At 55.8% G+C, this 17,994-nt stretch overlaps 3 protein-coding genes across 8 annotated transcripts in view; 1 reads left to right on the top strand and 2 right to left on the bottom strand.

The window, feature by feature from the left end:
• Window positions 1-188: 188 nt before the first annotated feature.
• GDPGP1 (GDP-D-glucose phosphorylase 1) lies at window positions 189-7,657 on the bottom strand. 3 transcript variants are annotated; one of them, XM_032392129.1, is made up of 4 exons: window positions 7,301-7,657; window positions 6,999-7,171; window positions 2,919-2,980; window positions 189-1,669 (listed from the first exon to the last, which is right to left on the bottom strand). In XM_032392129.1, exon 4 carries the CDS (start codon window positions 1,658-1,660, stop codon window positions 503-505), a length of 1,158 nt encoding a protein of 385 aa, XP_032248020.1. In that variant the 5' UTR covers window positions 1,661-1,669; window positions 2,919-2,980; window positions 6,999-7,171; window positions 7,301-7,657; the 3' UTR covers window positions 189-502. The 3 variants fall into 3 exon arrangements, with proteins under 3 accessions (XP_032248020.1, XP_032248021.1, XP_032248018.1); XM_032392130.1 differs by lacking the exon at window positions 6,999-7,171; XM_032392127.1 differs by lacking the exons at window positions 6,999-7,171; window positions 7,301-7,657 and adding an exon at window positions 4,036-4,237.
• Window positions 7,658-7,790: 133 nt separating this feature from the next.
• CIB1 (calcium and integrin binding 1) lies at window positions 7,791-11,970 on the top strand. The gene is made up of 7 exons (XM_032391973.1): window positions 7,791-8,051; window positions 8,181-8,215; window positions 9,336-9,444; window positions 10,255-10,405; window positions 10,553-10,671; window positions 10,749-10,837; window positions 11,094-11,970. The coding sequence occupies exons 1-7, from the start codon at window positions 8,001-8,003 to the stop codon at window positions 11,113-11,115; spliced, it is 576 nt and encodes a 191-aa protein (XP_032247864.1). The 5' UTR covers window positions 7,791-8,000; the 3' UTR covers window positions 11,116-11,970.
• A 24-nt stretch (window positions 11,971-11,994) lies between these two features.
• The window catches only part of SEMA4B (semaphorin 4B), a 36,584-nt gene continuing 30,584 nt past the window's right edge, over window positions 11,995-17,994 (bottom strand). For 3 of the 4 annotated variants that reach the window (XM_032391971.1, XM_032391970.1, XM_032391969.1), the window contains 7 exons: window positions 17,024-17,205; window positions 16,751-16,901; window positions 15,668-15,878; window positions 15,470-15,585; window positions 15,056-15,222; window positions 13,884-13,969; window positions 11,995-13,641 (listed from right to left, as the gene is read on the bottom strand). In XM_032391971.1, coding sequence (XP_032247862.1) covers window positions 12,899-13,641; window positions 13,884-13,969; window positions 15,056-15,222; window positions 15,470-15,585; window positions 15,668-15,878; window positions 16,751-16,901; window positions 17,024-17,205 — 1,656 coding nt within the window. In that variant the 3' untranslated portion in view covers window positions 11,995-12,898. The remainder of the gene's footprint in view (window positions 13,642-13,883; window positions 13,970-15,055; window positions 15,223-15,469; window positions 15,586-15,667; window positions 15,879-16,750; window positions 16,902-17,023; window positions 17,206-17,994) is intronic. The other variant, XM_032391972.1, reaches the window with a different exon arrangement.

Below are 17,994 nucleotides of genomic sequence, written 5' to 3' on the forward strand. Positions count from 1 at the left end.
CCCTGGGATCATGACCTGAGCCGAAGGCAGACGCTCAACTGACTGAGCCACCCAGGAACCACAGGGTATGTAACTCTTGTGCATTCTCTTTTTTTGTTTGTTTTTTAAAAAGATTTATTTTAGAACACGTGTGCATATGTGTGTGGGGGGTGGGCAGGGGGAGAGGGCGAGAACCTCAAGCAGACTCTGCACTGAGCCCGATGGGGGGCTTGATCCCACAACCCTGAGATCAGGACCTGAGCCAGCCAGGTGCCCCCCTACTCCCTTCTTAGTAACAGGTCTGACATCCCTGAGGCTTGTCCAAGAGGAAAAATGAGAAGCAGATACATTCATGACGGCTCATTCATTCAATTTATTCTAAGGTTTCTTCTCTTTAGAGATCACTTGTCAGTTCTTTATCCCTCCCCTTGGGCTGAGACGGGTAAGGTGGCAGTCATGGAAGCCCAAACGACCACGTGCAAAGGGACTTAGACCAGGTAGAAAATAAATACTTCCAGAAGGCTCACTGCTCGTCCTGGGCTATCACGGCCACCAGGGCTGCCCGTACTTCTTCCGCCTGGGCCGAGGGCAGCAGACAGTCTTGAATGAGGGCCAGAGCGGCCGCCTCTGTCAGACTGCCGAAATCCCGGGACGTTTTGACAGGGAGGTGCCCGGCCAGCTCACAGAGGGCGACATTGAACGCCTCGTCTTCCTTTACCCCAAAGCTGGACTTCCGGGCCCACAGAATTACTCGGACGCCTGTGAGAGCGGAGGAGGGTGATGTCTCTCCAGGTGGGGCCCCCCGGGTCACAAATAAATTATGGGCAATCTCGTGCTCGGCCAGGTAGTCAGTGGCCCGACACACCCTGCCTATCAGGGCTTCCAGGTCCGGCCCCGGCCCGCCTGTGTAGAAGAGGAAGCCGGGAGCTGGGAGGGCCCGGAGCAGGTGCACACGGCCGCCAGGGTCCAGGGGCTCGCTCGGCGCCCCCTCCACGGGCAGCCTGCGGGCCAGGTAGTAGCCGTGCAGGTGCAGGTGGTTCACCGAGGCCAGGCCCCCCAGGCTGTTGAAGCCGACGCGGAAGCCCGGGTGTGAGCTCAGCAGCACGGCCTCGACGCCGGCCCGCAGCGCGCCTGGCAGCAGGCGCTGGGGGAGCCCGCGGCGGGGGTCGGGCACCAGCAGCACGTGGCCCCACTCCAGGGGGCTGACATTGATCATGACGAGGATGTCCTCCTGCCGGAGAGCACCTGGGAGATCGGGCTCCCGGAGCAAACGGAAGAGCACTTCTCCTGGCCGGACCTTGTGGAAGTTAAACTGTTCAGGGTCAAATGGCTGCTTCACACTCCGGATGTTCTGGGGGCGCCTCCTCTGCACGCCTCGCTCCACATTCAGCTGAGCCACCAAACCCACAGCACCAGGGAGGGTCTGGGTCTGCAGCTCCCCCAGGCGGTAGCGGAAGAGCCCCAGGTCCATGCGCTGCCTCCAGGCGGAGCAGAGGGCAGAGTCGAAGCGAGACGGCGGCGGCGTGTCCGGGAGGCCGGGGGCAGTGCTAGGCCACTGAATCCCTTCCAGCACAAGTTCCTTCTGCCCGTAGACAAAGTCAGGGATGCCTTGCTCTTCCCAGTCCTTACTGTTTGGAGGGAGCAGATAGGAAGGCTCATTTGAATCCTGTGGAGCGGCCATGGCGCTGACCTGAAACAGTCATAAGAGGTGAAAAATACATGATGTTGTCCCACTTCTAGAAATTTTATTTTATTTATTTTTACAGATTTTATTTATTTATTTGATAGAGAGCGCGCGCGTGCGCACACAAGCAGGGCGAGCGGGAGAAGGAGAAACAGACTCCCACTGAGCAAGAAGCCCTATGTGGGACTCGATCCCAGGACCCTGGGATCACGACCTGAGTCAAAGGCAGACGCTTACTTGACTGAGCCACCCAGGCGCCCCTATTGAGTCAACTTTCTTAATGGAAGAAAAAAATCTTTAAAGATAAAATACAACCCTTATTCCAATGCCCGGAAAAAAATCATTTACATTCAGCTTTTTTTAAGATTTTATTTATTTATTTGAGAGAGACAGAAAGGGAGAGGGAAGGTGAGAGGGAAGGTGAGAGAGAGAAGCAGCCTCTCCAGTAAGCAGGGAGCCCGACACGGAGCTCGATCCCAGGACCCTAAAATCATGACCTGAGTCGAAGGCAGACGCTTAACCGACTGAGCCACCCAGGCGCCCCAGCTTTTTTTTTTTAAATTAAGTAATCTCTATGCCCAATGTGGGGCTGGAACTCACGACCCTGAGATTAAAAGTCACATGCTCCAGGTGCCTGGGTGGCTCAGTCAGTTGAGCATCGGACTCTTGATTTTGGCTCGGGTCATGATCTTGGGGTCGTGGGATTGAGCCCCATGTTGGGTTCCATGCTCAGCTCGGAGTCTGCTTGGGATTCTCTCTCGCTTTCTCCCTGCCCCTCCCCCCACTCACCCTCTCTAAATAAATAAATAAATAAATAAATAACATATAGGTTGTTGCCAGTTTCATATCTGTTTGTTGCAATGAACATCCTGTGTATCTGTTTCCAGACATGTTTTTATTTTTCTTTAAAATAAAATCCCAACCACTGGGTCAGGCTTTTGACACACACTCTATCAAACTGCCCTCCAGAAAACTAGCAGTGTTCCATTGTATAAGAATGGCCAGGGTTTCAAAGCCGTCTACTCCTTTTATGGGAACAGCTTTCCCACTGTTCGGTAGGGATTCCAAATGGCCAGGCATAGAGCCATTTGGGTGAGGATGGCCCAGTACGTGCGTAAGTGCCACGGCCAATCCTTCAGGGGGAAATGGATGGCTACCTTCATCTCCCACGGGGCCCCTGGAGCCCTGTGGACCCGGAGGTGTCAGGGACAAGGGCCTGCTGTTGGCTCAGACAGGACTTCACAAGGAGGCTCACCTCAGCAGAGCTGCTTCGCTTCACTTCAAGTCTGGGTTCCCTCAGCTCTGCTGGTCCAGAAACTTCACATGAATAAAACAGAAAGGAAACATTAAAAAACATACAAAATGAGCTATCAAAAGTTGAGTTTAAAGGGTATAGAGTTTCAATTTTTTAAGATGAGAAAGTTGTAGAGATTGGTTACACAATAACGTGAATATACTTATCACTACCGAACTGTACATTTAGGGGCGCCTGGGGGGCTCAGTCAGTTGAGTGTCTGACTCTTAGTTTCAGCTCAGGTCATGATCTCAAGGTCGTGAGATGGACTGAGCCTGTGTTGTGCTCCGTGCTCAGTGGGGATTCTGCCTGAGATTCTCTCTCCCTCTGCCCCTCCCCCCACCCGGTCTTTCTCCCTCTTTAAAATAAATAAATCTTGAGGCGCCTGGGTGGCTCAGTCAGTTAGCCATCTGCCTTTGGCTCAGGTCATGATCCCAGGGTCCTGGGATGGAGCCCCGCATGCGGCTCCCTGCTCAGCTGGGAACCTGCTTCTCCCTTTTCCCCCCGCTTGTGCTCTCTCTCTGTCAAATAAATAAATAAATAAGATCTTAAAAAAATAAAATAGGGGTGCCTGGGTGGCTTAGTCGTTGGGCGTCTGCCTTCGGCTCGGGTCATGATCCCAGGGTCCTGGGATCGAGCCCCGCATTGGGCTCCCTGCTCGGTGGGAAGCCTGCTTCTCCCTCTCCCTCTCCCCCTGCTTGTGTTCCCTCTCTCACCGTGTCTCTCTCTGTCAAATAAATAAATTTAAAAATCTTAAAAAATAATAATAAAATTAAAAATAAAATAAATAAATCTTTACCAAAAAAAAAAAAAAAAAAGTGGGGCGCCTGGGTGGCTCAGTTGGTTAAGCGACTGCCTTCAGCTCAGGTCATGATCCTGGAGTCCCGGGATCAGGATCGGGCTCCCTGCTCAGTGGGGAGTCTGTTTCTCCCTCTGACCCTCCCCTCTCTTGTGCTCTCTCTCTCTCAAATAAATAAATAAAATCTTAAAAAAAAAAAAAAAGTAACTGCTACGTATGAGGCAATGAGGGCACAGTAGCGAATAAGATGAAAAGGGCCCCTATTGTCATGGAACTTACATCCCGTGGTAGAGTCAGACAAGGAGCGAAATGAACATGTTAACTGCTCATGGTATTGGCATTCTGTGGAAAACAAACATGTGATACGATAAAGGATAACTAATAAAACGTGGGACCAGGGCATTGTACTTCAAGAATAGGGCGGGGTACAGCTCTCTGGGGGGACAGCTGAGCAAAGACATGCAAAATGAGCGGACACCTGCAATGAGGAGCCAAGGAAAATGTGTTCTAGGAAAGGAAGCTCAAGTCCAAGGTCCGAGTCAGGCAGGTGTTTGGCCTGTTCCGAGAACAGGAAGGCCAGTGTTAACTGGAGCATGGCCAACAAGGGGAGGGGGGCAAACGAGGCTGGAGAAGAAAGCAGGGGCCAGATTCGCTGCGGCCCTTATGCATCATGCTCAGGCGCCTGGGTTTTATTCTAAATGGAATAAGGAATCACTGGCAGTTTCTAAGCAGAAGCACCATGTGATACTTCATAAACTTTTTTCAGACTGCTGTGTGGAAGGGGGATGTAGGGGAGCAAAGGGGAAGGAGACCATTTGGGAGGCAACTCTGATGGCCAGGTGAGCGAGAGGGTGACTGGACGGCACAGGTGGGAACGGCGATAGAGAGCAGGGGACGCGGGTCCTGTTTGGAAGGCCAAACCAACAGGGCCTGCTGACAAGCTGGCTAGGGGGACTGAGGCACCAGGAAGACCTGGGAGGGTCTCAGCTTCAGGAACGAGGTACACCATAGTGGCCTTTAGAGAGATGGAGGAGCTGAGGGCAGGGTGGGGGTGGGAGTAGATTGATTAGAAGAAGGGGGGGATCGAGAGTTCAGTTCTGATTACTGAGCTTGAGATGCAGCCTGAGCATCTGAGAAGTGGTACAGGCAGCTGACAGTCAAACGTGGAGGTCAAGGGTAAGGGGTGGATTAGATACAAATATGGAATAACATTTTAAGCCAAGGGCTAGGACCAAGGACCCAGGACCAAGATGATACCAGGAGGCTAAAAATACGAGTAAAGACATATTGATCAATAGAAAGTGGGCACAGTCATATTTACATTAAAGTGAGCTAGTAGGCACAAAGCATTACCTGTGAATAAAGAAGAATTACCTTACAGTGATCAATCAGCAGTGACCACGTGAGAGGATCAAACCTTTCCACGAAAACCAGGAACAAGGGAGCACTGGCCACATGTTTATCTTGTGCCAGGCATGGCTGGGGGCTTTCTAAGTTCTCTCAGGTGACCTACCTTCACAACAAGCTTGTGAGTTGGGTATCATCCTGGGACAAAGGTGAGAGATCAAGCCTTACTGGCTGACCAGGTGTTTGAATTCCTGCTCTATTACTCACTAGGGATGTGACCTTGAGCCCCTAGAATAAAGTCCATAAGGCTTAGGTGTGCCTCCCTCGTTCGCCTCCTCTCATTCCACTCTTCCCTTCGCCTACTCTGCTCCTCACTTACTGAACTTGTTCCAGCTCAGGGCCTTGCTTTCTGTGCTTCCTGCCTACAATATACCCTTTTCCCAGATTTTCTTCACAGGGCTGACCCCTGCAGGTCTCAGATCAAATGTCACCCCCTCGGGCAAACCTGGTGTGGCTCTCCTACCTCATGTCCCAGGGGAAACAGGAAGAAGGAAATAATATTATAAATAGGGAAAAGATGTCTTGGGGAAAAAAAAAAAAAAAGTGGAATTCAAATCCAAGAGTTGGTAGTTATGAACAAAACTTGAAGAGATCCAACTAAGAAATAAAATAATTTCACAACAAGAAACACTAGAAGCTGTTTTTAAAAGTATATTAGCTGATGCACTATACGTTGGCTAACTGAATTTAAATTAAAAAAAAAAAGGTATTTCAGCAACTCAGTTTCACAGTGTTTCAAGAGCTGGTCAAGCACAGGCAGGACAGCATGCTAAGCAGACTCAGAATGCCTATTCAACAACGTATAATGAGAAACACGCCAAAGAGCACGAAATGTTCCTATTGGCTAATCAGTATGGTCCCTCCTCTGTACAAACATCTACCAGGAAGCCAAATTATAACCAGAAGGTTGTTTAATGAAGGGTTCAGCACCGAGTGAGGTGGCGGAGAGATCTATGTCACAGCTGGTCCCCATGGCACAGGGCCAATTCCCACATCTTCACTGCGAAGAGATAGTCTCACCAGAGTCCAGGGACTGGCCTTCGCTGGCCGGTGCTCCCTCCCCTCAGTCTAGTACCGGGGACACTATGACAGCTCCCTGTTCTTTGCCTATCATTATACTAACCGATTTCTTGTACAGAAAGAGCCTGCTGTCAAGAGGATCAGGTTGGGATGGAACCACTCACTTTGGCTGGTTTTGGTGTTCTCACTGCTTTGCAGCCTCCATTTCTTGGAACGGAATTATTTCCACAATGGTCGGACTCCCATGTTGAGACAGTGAGTCTTCCTAAAGCCACTCTCAGATGAACACCTTATTGAGTGCTGGGGAAGCTACGGTCAGTCATTTACTCAACAACTGCCACCTATCAGATCTTGTAGATCACGATTCTCGTAGCTCTTCATGGAGCTTACAGTCTAGCGGGGATGGGGGTGGTGCGGACATTAACCCAATCAACACCCAAGTAAACATAAGTTGCCAACATGAGACAGTGCTGTTAAGGAGAAGCACAGGCTATTCTGGAAGTATAAGATTTCTAATCTACTCTAGGGAACCAGGAAAGGCTTCCCAGAGGCTAATATGGAAGAGGAACAGAGAGCCCATTGTGGCGGGAACCCAGAAAGCCAAGAGGAGAGGGCAGAGAGAGGCTGAAGTCAGATTTCAGAGGGCCAGTATATCGGTTTTTAACCATTTATTAGTTTTAAGCTCAAATCACCATGATCAGATCTAGACTTTACAAAGATCAGCAAGTAGAATGAATCAGGAGAATCAAGAACTAATCCCTACAACGTTGTCAATTATACATCAATAAAGCTGAAAACAAAAGAATTAATCTCACCTCCACCTCCTCTCTCAGCTTGGGATCCTCAACTTCTGGAACAGTGGAGGTTCGTTCATGCATTCATGCATCCAGTTTGTTGAGAGCCTACTCCGGGCCAAGCATTGTCCCAGGGGTTGAGAGGCGACAAGAGCGAACAAGAGCTCTGGGCGCGGGGTCGGCTCGAGTGAGGTCTACAGGATTGGGAAGCCGTGAGAAGAACCTTAGACCGGGGTGACCGCTCTCTAAATGCCGGAGCCTAAACAAGCCAGTCGAACCCTTCCCCCGGACCTGTTTTCCACATTTGTAAAATGGGAACCTACCTTGCAGGGCTCTTGTGAAAATCGAAGATCACTATGCACGGCTCCCGCAGTCTGCAGACCCTCAGCGCACAGCCTCAGTGGGCCGCAAGGTTCCGGTCATTTCTGGAGGTGGCATGCGGGCTGCAACACGTGCGGCGCGGGCGCAGTGGCAGCGTCTGGGTGAAAAAGTCGTCGCCGCGCCAATGCGCGGCTTGGCCGCCTTCGGCCACGTAGCGAGTCTCGAGCTTTCCCGGATTTCCAGGCTCCAGGTACTTCCCTTGGGCCCCTATCGCGCCCAAGGCCGCCGCCACCACCGACAGCAGTGGAGAAGGACGCAACGCGACACTTGCCGCAAGCTCGTATCCGGGCCATGGCGAGGCTGTGGCGTCCCGAACGCATGCGCAGCCAGTCCGCTCGCACGCGACGGGGCTCGTCCCGCCCACTCAGGAGGCGGGGCCGTGCAGCCTGGGCCCCGCCCCGGAGCGTCCGGCCCCGCTCCGGGCCCCGCCTCCAGCTCGCCGCGGACAGCCCGGAGCGGGGAGCCGGCCGGCGGAACCGGGCCGGGAGCGCCTGGGCACTTTAAGGAGGGGGGCGGGCCCGGGGGCGGTGGCCCCAGGAGCGGTTGCCGCGGGGACGGGGCGGTGACGCGGCCCGAGGGCGGAAGTGAAAAAGTTGCCGGCGCCCCGAGGCAAGTTGGCGGAGCTGTGCGCGCGGCGCGACGATGGGGGGCTCGGGCAGTCGCCTGTCCAAGGAGCTGTTGGCCGAGTACCAGGTGCGCGGGACGCCGGTCCCCGGGGAGTTTGCGCGCGGGCCTGCGCTGGGGAGCGGGGTCCCGGGGCGGGCGACAGAGCTGGCGCGGCCTCCGGGAGGCTCGCTGAACCCCTCCCGTTTTGCCTTCCAGGACTTGACGTTCCTGACCAAGCAGGAGATCCTCCTGTAAGTGCCGTTGTCGAACCTCAGCTCCCGGATCCTCTAGCGGCGGCGTCGGGGGTGGGGGGCTCTGTCCACAGACGGGCAAACTGAGGGCCCCGCACAGGGAGTGACAGGCGCCCGCCTGCGGTCCGCGGCCGAGCCGGAGCTGGCGTCCGGGCCCCGAGCCCCGGGCAGTGCCCTCCGCCGGTCCCGCCCTCCCTGCCGGCTCGGGGGCCCCGCTGCGCACCGCGGGGGCCACCTAGCAGCCTCGGCCCGGCTGGGCGCTCCGGGGCCTGCGCTCCGCGGCCTGCGCTCCGCGGGCTTCTGCGTAACCGAACTTCCTGCCCCAGCCCGGCAGGGGCTGCTGTGGCTCTCCGCGGACTTCGCCGACCCGGAGCCTGGCTCCCGGTAACTTGATCTGAATCAACACGGTGACCGTTAACGCTCACTGAGCACTCTCCGTGCGCCAGGAACTGTGCGAAGTGGTTGCCTGCGTTACCCAATTTAATCCTCAGGAGGGAGGTGCCGGGACAATGAAACAGGTTTCAGAGAAGTTTGGTAACTTGCCTAAGACTACACTCCAAGTGAGAGGATTTGAACTCGGGCCGGAACCCCCTTCCTCGCCGCGTGCCAGCTTTTTGTGGTCAAGGCACTTGAGAGAGGAGATTCCTTGGCTTCCCTTGGCAAAAATAATCCCAGTGGGAAGGAGGTGAGGGCTGAGGAAGAGATCGTTTAGGGTAGTTGCTACAAAGGGGGAGGCTTTGCTGGAGCTTCCTGGAGTGAAATGGGAAAGAGATTTCAAACTCTTTTCTCCCTGTTTTTCAGGGCCAACTTCTGGCTCCTTTTGCAGCCTCTCCATCCCTCAGGGAGCTCTAGAACCAATGCCCAGTACAGTGCCTGGCATGCTTTAGGCCCTCAGTAAATACCCATGGCATGAATGCACTCTCAGCCCATAGTCTTGTGACATACGGGCTTCTACATACGGGACTACACGGGTAGTCTCCCTTTGGCTTGTGCCTGATGCCTGAGAAGTTCTGTGTATGTGCCTTAGCTCCTCACCGGGTTTATAAAGGGTAGCAAGGCAAGGAGTGGGGATGTAATACACACAGGAAGGTTTGCCAACAGGTTCCTCTCCTTCTGCCAGAGCCCACAGGCGGTTTTGTGAGTTGCTCCCCCCAGAGCACCGGAGCGTGGAGGAGTCACTGCAGATGCGAGTGTCCTTGGAGCAGATCCTCAGCCTTCCAGAGCTCAAGGTGCCAGTCCCCCACCCTCCCTCTGCAGTTTGTCTCGGAGATCATATGGTCACTGGTCCCCATTCTGGTCTTCTCTCCATTTAGCCCTAATTTCCTGGGGACAAGGGCTTTACCAAAATCACCCAGTGGAATGAACCAGAGTGGTGTTTTGCAAACTGGGATTCTTGGACATATTCTTGGAGAGTCAAAGAAGTTTTGTCCTTTAAAAGGAGTTGAGCTACCTTATTCAAGTTTGAGAAACCCATTCCAGAGGCTGATTGCCTCTCCATAGGGTTGCTGTGAAAAAAATTTTTTAAAGATTCTTATTTATTTGGGAGAGAGAGTCGGGGGAAGGGCAGGGAGAGGGACAAGCCGACCCCACACGGAGCCTGACGAGGGGCTCCATCTCACCACCCTGAGCGGAAATCAAGAGTCTGACAGCTGACTGAGACACCCAGGGCGCCCGACTGCGAAAATTTTTATGCAAAGCGCTTGGCCTAGTGCCTATAACACAGTGAGTGTTCAAGTAAATGTGTTTTCAAGTAACCAGCCCATCTTGTTCTCTTTGCTTAGGATGCTTTCATCTTCCTTCTCTGCCCCTAGGCCTGCCTTTGGGTTAAACTGACTCACAGGAAGCCATCCCTGTCCCTTCCCCAAGTCAGGTGGTCCTCCTGCCCTCCATGCTGGCCCTAAAAGACTGATCCTTCTCTCCTGTGAGCCTGAGCTCATGGAGCGGGTACTGTGACCTGCTTCCTCCCGTTCCTGGTAGGGTGTGAGGAGTGTGTGACCTGGGCTGCACCTGTGGCCTTCACACAAGGCTCTCTTGTCTAGGCCAACCCCTTCAAGGAGCGAATCTGCAGGGTCTTCTCCACATCCCCAGCCAGGGACAGCCTGAGTTTCGAGGACTTCCTGGACCTCCTCAGTGTGTTCAGTGACACAGCGACTCCAGACATCAAGTCCCACTATGCCTTCCGCATCTTCGGTGAGAGCCAGGAGCAGCTGGGCGGGACACAGGCCTGTCCCCACATGGTCTTGGTGGTGGTGTACCGCTCGGGACCTGGGGGCCTTCTGTGGAGCCTGGAGGCTCCCCCTGACCACATTCTTTCTGGCTTCCTGTGTCTGTCTCTAGACTTTGATGATGATGGAACCTTGAACCGGGAAGACCTGAGTCACCTCGTGAACTGCCTCACAGGACAGGGTGAGGACACTCGTCTTAGTGCTTCAGAGATGAAACAGCTCATTGACAACGTGAGTAGCCGGGCTGGGGTGGGCCAGGGAGCCAGAGGGAAGGGCTGGGACTAGGCCTGAAGCTCTCCCTTCCCCAGATCCTGGAAGAGTCTGACATCGATAGGGATGGCACCATCAACCTCTCAGAGTTTCAGCACGTCATCTCCCGTTCACCGGACTTCGCCAGGTAGGACGGTCGCGGTCCCCCCTCGTTCTGGGTCCCCATCTGCTGCACCTGGGTCTGGGATGTCAGGATGGGCGGCAGCAGCCGGGCCGGGAAAGCCCCAGTTCCTCTCAGGGTCTCAGGGTAGCTCTTCCAAAGGGGAGGGACAGACGTGGGACAGCCCATTCCAAAGGGTCTTAGGGAAGATGTGGGCAAGTTTGGGGTTAGCCCCTCCCCTCCTCTTTCAGCAGAAAACCCGACCCACTCTTCTCTTGTTCAGCTCCTTTAAGATCGTCCTGTGACAGGAGCCACGGCGTGTGTCCCAGCGAGCACCCCGTCAGAGAGCCTTTCCACTGCTGAGCTGTGGCCGAGGTCGTGCCTGTGTTGCCAGGGCCGGCCGAGCTGGCCTAGCCCAGAGCTGGCACCGTGTGGTCCTGCTCCAGGCAGGGAAGGCCCCTCCAGACCAGGGCCTCTCTCCTTCTGTCGCTGTCATCGCTCTGTTTATGTTCTACTGATCTATAATAAAGGTTTAGACGTTTTGACCCTTTGCGTGATACTAGAAACAGTGGTATGAGGAAGGACTGGACTTCCAGAAGCCTTCGGTCATACTGGAAAGAACAGGATCTAAAGGGCCAGCAGGAAGTCAGACTGCAGCCCAGCCGGCCCTCCCCTCGCGAGGGTGGGAGCAGGAAGGGGCAGCCCGACAGATGGAACTCTGTATCCTGACGCTGGTGGTGCTTACAGAATTTCCACACATGTAAAAATTTAGACAACTGTGTGCCAAAAGAAAAACCCTCTGCCAAGTTCACTGTATGATCATTTAAAAAAATAAACATTTTTTAAATTAAAGAAAAAAACAAAAACCAAAAAACATGACAAAACCTCTGGTCCTCTGTGCTCCCACCCTGAACCGAACTGGGGGAGGTGCAGAGTAAAGGGGTTGAGGGAAAACGAACGAATTCCTTGCCCCTCCCATCAGTGCATTAAACTTCCCACCTTTAGGACCACACTCCCCTGGGAGATGGGAGTCGGCCAGGCCAGGATGGCTCTGGCCCACTAGCCCCTGGAAAGTGGAGGCTCAGAACTCCTCAAAATTCAGACCACTGGACCAACCTCAAAAAAGGAACAGTCTTTTGAGAGGAAGGGCCATGATTCTGTTTCTGTTCTTTAGATTTTATTAAAAAAAAAAAAAGTAAAGTGCCTCTTATAAAAAAAAATATAAAACCCACATAAACTCGGGGTTCCTGTGTAGGGCAGTGTCAATACCCCTTAGAGGGGGAGCGGGCAGGTAGAGGGGATGGACCGGGGGCTGGGCTCTGGGGAGGAGTCCGGGGTGGATGGGTTTGAAGGCTGGGCTGGAGGAAGGCAGGCAACAGTCTCTTCCTTGACTTCAAGGGAAAGGCGTCCATCGTCCTAAACTCTCTCCTGGGCTCACGCTGCCCCTCGCACGTGGCCACAGCCTGATACAGGCCGGAGAGGTCCAGCAGGTGAGTCTGAGCCCAAGGCCTTGTGACAGCTGCGGTGGCAGCGTGGCCCTCGGGTCCCTGAGGTGACGGGATGATAAATGTAATGAGTCGGCCAGCCGGCAAGGCAGGACCCACGGAGCCCGAGCCGGCCCCTGCTCCTGCGGGGACGAGGGGCAGCCGGTGGCAGCAGGGTAAGGCAGAAGGTGGAAGAAGCCAGCTGGTGGGGATGGCCAGCTCTGTCTCCAGCACTCTGGGTGAGTCGGCCATGGCCCTGAGGCCCCGCGGCGCGGCTGTTCGCGCCCAGGGAGCTCTGTGATGTGTCGTTCTTCTCAATCGCTTCACATTTGCAATTGTTTTTTAAACAAAGGGCTCAGTTTTACACAAGGAGCACTGTTCCGCCCTTCCAGGCAGGCCCCCATCTGCAACCGGGCCCTCCCAGGCCACGGCGGTTGGTCGGAGGGGACCGCGCTACTTGGCCGAGGAGCAGCAGGCCCGCGGGCTCCATCAGCCCCGACCCCGGGCGCCACGGTCATGTTCCCCGGGGCGCAGCGGTCCGGCTGGCCCCCTCTGAGCACTCACGGCCTCGGAAGCCAGGGTGGACTCCTCGAGAAGTGTGCTCTCACACCACGGAGTCCCGGATCTCAGAGCCCAGGCGGACCCGGGGCCGGGGGCACACCGGGGACACCTCCACGAAGCTGTCCTGGATGCTGAGCGGCCGCTTCTCCGACTCGGTGAAGACGCGGGGCGCCGGGGAGCTATCTGACAGGGCCTGGTAGCCTCGGTGGTCGAGTGGGGTGCTCGGGGGGCCTACGCCGTTCAGCGGCCGGATCTCAGGTGGCAGCGCCACGGGGCGGGCCTTGGGGTGCACACTGGTACACTCGCCCTGCTTCAGGAAGACCTTCATGCCACCCCGGTGCCGATAGAGGAAGAATAAAATGAAGAGCACCACGGCGAACACAAACAGCGTGCACATCACCAGGAACTCGGTCCAGTAGGACTTGTCTACACCCCAGCTGGCCTTGCCGCCCGCTGGTGCGCTCACCCGGGACGTGCTGATGACGACGGGCACGCTGCCGCTCCGGTCGGCTCGGTCTGCCAGCACGTCGTCCACCACCTTTGGGTAGTAACAGGCCACCAGCTGCCGGAAGCCCTCCTCCAGGGACCAGCACTGGAACAACCCCAGTTCCTGCTGGCTGCCCACCAGCAGCAGGTCCCCAGTGGGCAACACACGGCAGGAGGCTGAGGCATTGACAGGGAGACCATTGTGCAGCCAGAGCCGGGTGGCTAGGTTGGAGAGGAGGGGGCAGGCCAAGGTGTTCACCGTGTTGGGCTGGAAGTAGACTTGCTCACATCGCTTCTCACCTATGGACAGACGAGAGAAGCAGCCCAGGGTAACGGGGGGCGGACCGGCATCCACAGGAGCCCCAGGCTCACCCCACCTCTCTCGGGACTGCACTCCTTGCGCCATGATGCGCAACTCTGGCGACTCGGGAGTCTGGGACGAGGTCGTGAGGAAAGGCACTTACACCCACCACTGCCTGCGGGGGCCTTCTCAGCAGACCCGGCCCCCCCCCTCAGCTCCAACCCTTCTCAGGGCGACTTACCTGTTAGTACAGAAGACCGGGGCCCGGGGGAGGAAGTATTGCAGAGATCCCTGGTGTTAGCCCCCTCAATGTCCTGGATCCATGGCCTGAGGACCAGAGAGACTCAGAGGGAGGCCAGGAAACCACCATGCACCCGCTTGGCCCCATCCCCAGTGCAGCACATGGCGCTTCTCTGGCCCTGCGGCCCCGCAAGGGCCTGGGGCTCAGGGAGCGCCGGGCCCGAAGCCGGAGTAAAAGGCAGGTGGTTTCCCCAGGCTGACTGCCCTGCAGGGTCTGAACCAACATCTCCTCTGTCTACACAGTATTTATTTCAAATACAATTCACTACAATACTTCCCTGCACTACAAAAGCAACATGGACCTTTCTGGAAGGACAGCTGGATCTATACGCATGGCTCTCTTTTAAAGCAATGCACGTGCACGCACTTGCTTAATAAAACATAATAAAGAATAAAAGTAATCCGTGATACACTCACAAAACCTAAAAAAACTCAACCAAGTACAAACGCTGAAAACACTACAGGAGTCCACACCATCTACCAGCCGGTGGTGGTCGTGACAGGTGGCAGTTTGGGCGTGTCCTTCCAGGTGCACACGCGTGTGCTCAAATGGGATTCTTTGAAATATAAAACTGGCACCAGGTCTGTGTGTGAAGCAAGGACGCTACGAATGGGACAGAGTCCATTTTTATTTAAAATACATGTATTTTTGTTTATCACACATATATATAGAAAAACCCGGGAGGGTATGTATCAAAACCTCACTGCAGTTCTCTCTAGGTGGTGGGATTCGGGAGAGTTTTTGTTTTGTTGACCTCTACTTCTCAAGTTTTCTATACGAACATCTTACAAACCCAATTTAGTGCTTCTGAAAGCGATTTTTAATCGGTTTGTTAACGGATTGTCACGCAGCTCTTATTTTTCGTTGAACACATGCACACGCCAATCCACAACCTCCTGCAAAGCTTTTCAGAGCCGTGCCACTTCATACTTTAGCAAACGAGGTCCCCGGCTCTACAGCCGGGTAAGGCAATCATCATTTACGGCCCCAAGCGGAACGCTTCTGAGAGTCAGAAGGGGAGCCGGTTCCTGATCGTGCCGCCCGTGGGGCTTCTACAGAGGGCCTAGGGGAGGTGCGCCGAGGCCCAGCGCGCAGGGCCGGGGGGCTCTCACCTGGAGGCCGTCTCAGGCCGGTAGAGGCTGACGTGCCTGCACCTGGAACTGCTCCAAGCGCAGTAGGGGTCCCGGGCGAGGACGCAGTCCCCACAGCTTTGGTATAGGCTGCAGTTGGCGACGGGCACCTGGACCACGCCGGAGGACGCGGCGGCGTAGAGCAGTCCCTGTACGGACACGGACACGGGGCTGAGGGGCAGGAGCGGGAGGCCAGGGCCACCACCCACAGCCGCACCCGGCCACTCCCCAGGGAGCCTCCTCTCACGCTCCCGGCACCCCGCTTTGTGCTGCCTTATGCCACGAGCCTGGATCTTTCCCTCCTGCTGGCGCCAGGGAGGAAAAGCTGGCTGGGGCCCGCCAGTCCATGGCAGAGGGGCAGCCGAGCACGCTCCCCTGGCTCTTCCTCCAGCTCACCCTGCTGGCGTCCAGGAGCAGGTTCTGGACGGGCTGTCCCGGGGGGAAGATCTGGAGCTCCTCAATGATGTGCACCCTGGAGCCCACGGCCACCGCCTTGTGCAGCCGGCCATCACCTGGAACACGGACGGCACTCAGACCCACATCCCAACAGCCGGGGCTCCTCGACCCCGAAGCTGCCCTGCTGTGGGCACTCACCGGTGCCCAGGAAGAGCACGTCATAGGTGCGGTGCAGGCCAGGCACCCGGTGGACGGCCACACGCTGGTAGCGGGCCTGGGGCTGCAGCAGCAGGAGGCGGCTGCGGACCTGCCCGTCCATCAGGAAGTGGTCCTTGAGGAAGTTCAGCACACGGTCTGGGAGTTGCAGGGATGAGGTGATCCTCCTCTCCCGGGCACTGTTGGTGATGCACTGAAGGAAGAGGCGGCGGCGTGAGGTGGAGGGCTGCTTAGGGCAGCACGCAGGAGGGGAGCCTGGAGACGCGGCCAGGAGTGCTGGCCCTGCCCACCCCGGTGCACAGGACGGGTATCTGCCCACCCCCCCGGAAGCCATGGCCTGTCACTTGGTTCTGCATGGAGCCAACACACTGATCTGGAGGCCCAAGGGCAAAGCCTGGATATGGGGCACCCAGGGGCCCTGGCTGGCAGGGTTCCCCCTTCCTGCCCAGGCCCCTCACCCTCAGGCCTCAAGAAGCATGACCACCCTTCATGATCCTTTTGCCAGTGCTCGAAGGAAGCCCTGGCTGGCCGGGTTTCCTAGTGCAGGGGTCAGAGGGTGCTCTCTCAGGGCCCCAGGGAAGTAAGGCCCAGATGCCCATGACGGGAACAGCTCAGTGACACTCTTCTTTGGCTCTGCTCCCCCCTCTCACTTTCCTGTTCCCTCATGGTGCTTCCTGGAGTCACCTCCCACATCAGCTGCTGACACTCATATCCTTGTTTCAAGGTCTGCTTTGGGAGGGAGTCCATGAGGCTGGAAGGACAGAAGGAAGATGTCCCCATGGCCAGGCCACTCCGTCACTCCCTAGATAAGGAGCCCACAGCTGAGTAGGGGAGAGGCCCGAGCGAAGGGACAATGATAAGAGCGCACACTTAAGTGCTGGGACGGGAGCACACCGGCTCACCCTGAGGCAGGTTTCAGCCATTCCAACATTCACAGCCACGTCCAACCCAGTAAGACAAGCAGGCCGGGGCTTTGGCCCCCACTTCCAGGATGAGAAAACAGACGCAGAGAAGCCAGCCGGGCGTGGGGAGCCATGCTGCCAGCAGCCAGCAGCCAGTACTCACCGCTCCGGGCCGGGGCGTGGGCACTGGGTGGGTCACCGTGTACCACTGCTGTGTCTCGCGGTTCACCTCCTTGTAGAGGCCGCTGAAGGCATTCTGCACGTCCTTCATGGTGAAGACGCACACGGCAGAGCCCTCTGTGGTCCCCCTGTGCCTACAAAGGAAGCGGCTGGATGAACCCAGGAGCCCTGGGGCGCGGGATGCGGCCAGGTCTTGGGCCCCAGTCCCAGGCACCCCCCGCCCTCCCATCTCCAGTTAGGTCCCGGGGGGTTGTACCACTGGGATGTGAAGACCCCATAGAACAGGGTGTCAGGCCAGTCCTGCGGGCTGGGGCTCAGCGTGAAGACATCCTGCAGCACATTGAACGGGAAGCCGTCGTCTGGCCGCGAGCACAGCAGCTGGGCCTTCAGGAAGGACGTCCAGCGCTGCTGCAGGACCCGCTCACCGCCCTCATCCCCCTGGGGGAGGGAGAGAGAGGCTGGGCGTACGCACGGGCTGCCGGGGGGAACCTGGGGCTCCTTGCGGCCCCTCCCCAGTGGTAGCTACACAGACACCCGGAGGGGCAAGCCACAGCCAGGGCGGAGTTCCATTTAGAATCAGGAAGACATGAAGGTGGGGTCCAGGTCCCATCACCGGGAGGCTGGCCAAGTAAACGAGGGTGCCCTCCTTACTGCAGAGTACCCGGAAACGGACAGACGGGAGCCTGCCTACACACAGGGAAGGAGGTCATGATTCCCCAAGAGCAGGGAACCTGAATACCCACACTGCAGAACTCTTGCTTGTAAATAGCTTTTTAATTCTATAAATACCTACCTATTTACACATATACCAAAAAAAGGAAATAGATTATCAAGGAATATTCTAATCATCTGTGGTGCGGCAGGAGGATGCTGACACTAACAGTCAACATTTAGTTTTTGCCTAGCACACTCCTAAAAGCTTTCTGGGGATGGATTTAGCCCACATAAGTCTGAGGCAGGTCTTATTATGCCCACTGAACAGATGGGGACGCTAACTGAGAGGGCACGGGACTTGCCCAAGGTCACAGGACCGGTGGGGTCGGAACTGAGGCAGCCTGGCTTGAGTCTCTGCTCTCTGTCGTGATATTACACTGCCTCTTTCTATTGTAAGTGGTTTTTATGTGTACTTTTCTGTACTTTCGCATTTTCTTAAATAGGAAAAAACATGAGAGCTATTTTAATTTAAAAGGACAGAGAGAAAAGCAGTTAGCCAAGCTGTTCCTCCTG

Source organism: Phoca vitulina, unplaced genomic scaffold (assembly GCF_004348235.1).
Source record: "Phoca vitulina isolate PV1807 unplaced genomic scaffold, GSC_HSeal_1.0 scaffold65, whole genome shotgun sequence".
Classification (NCBI taxonomy): domain Eukaryota; kingdom Metazoa; phylum Chordata; class Mammalia; order Carnivora; family Phocidae; genus Phoca; species Phoca vitulina.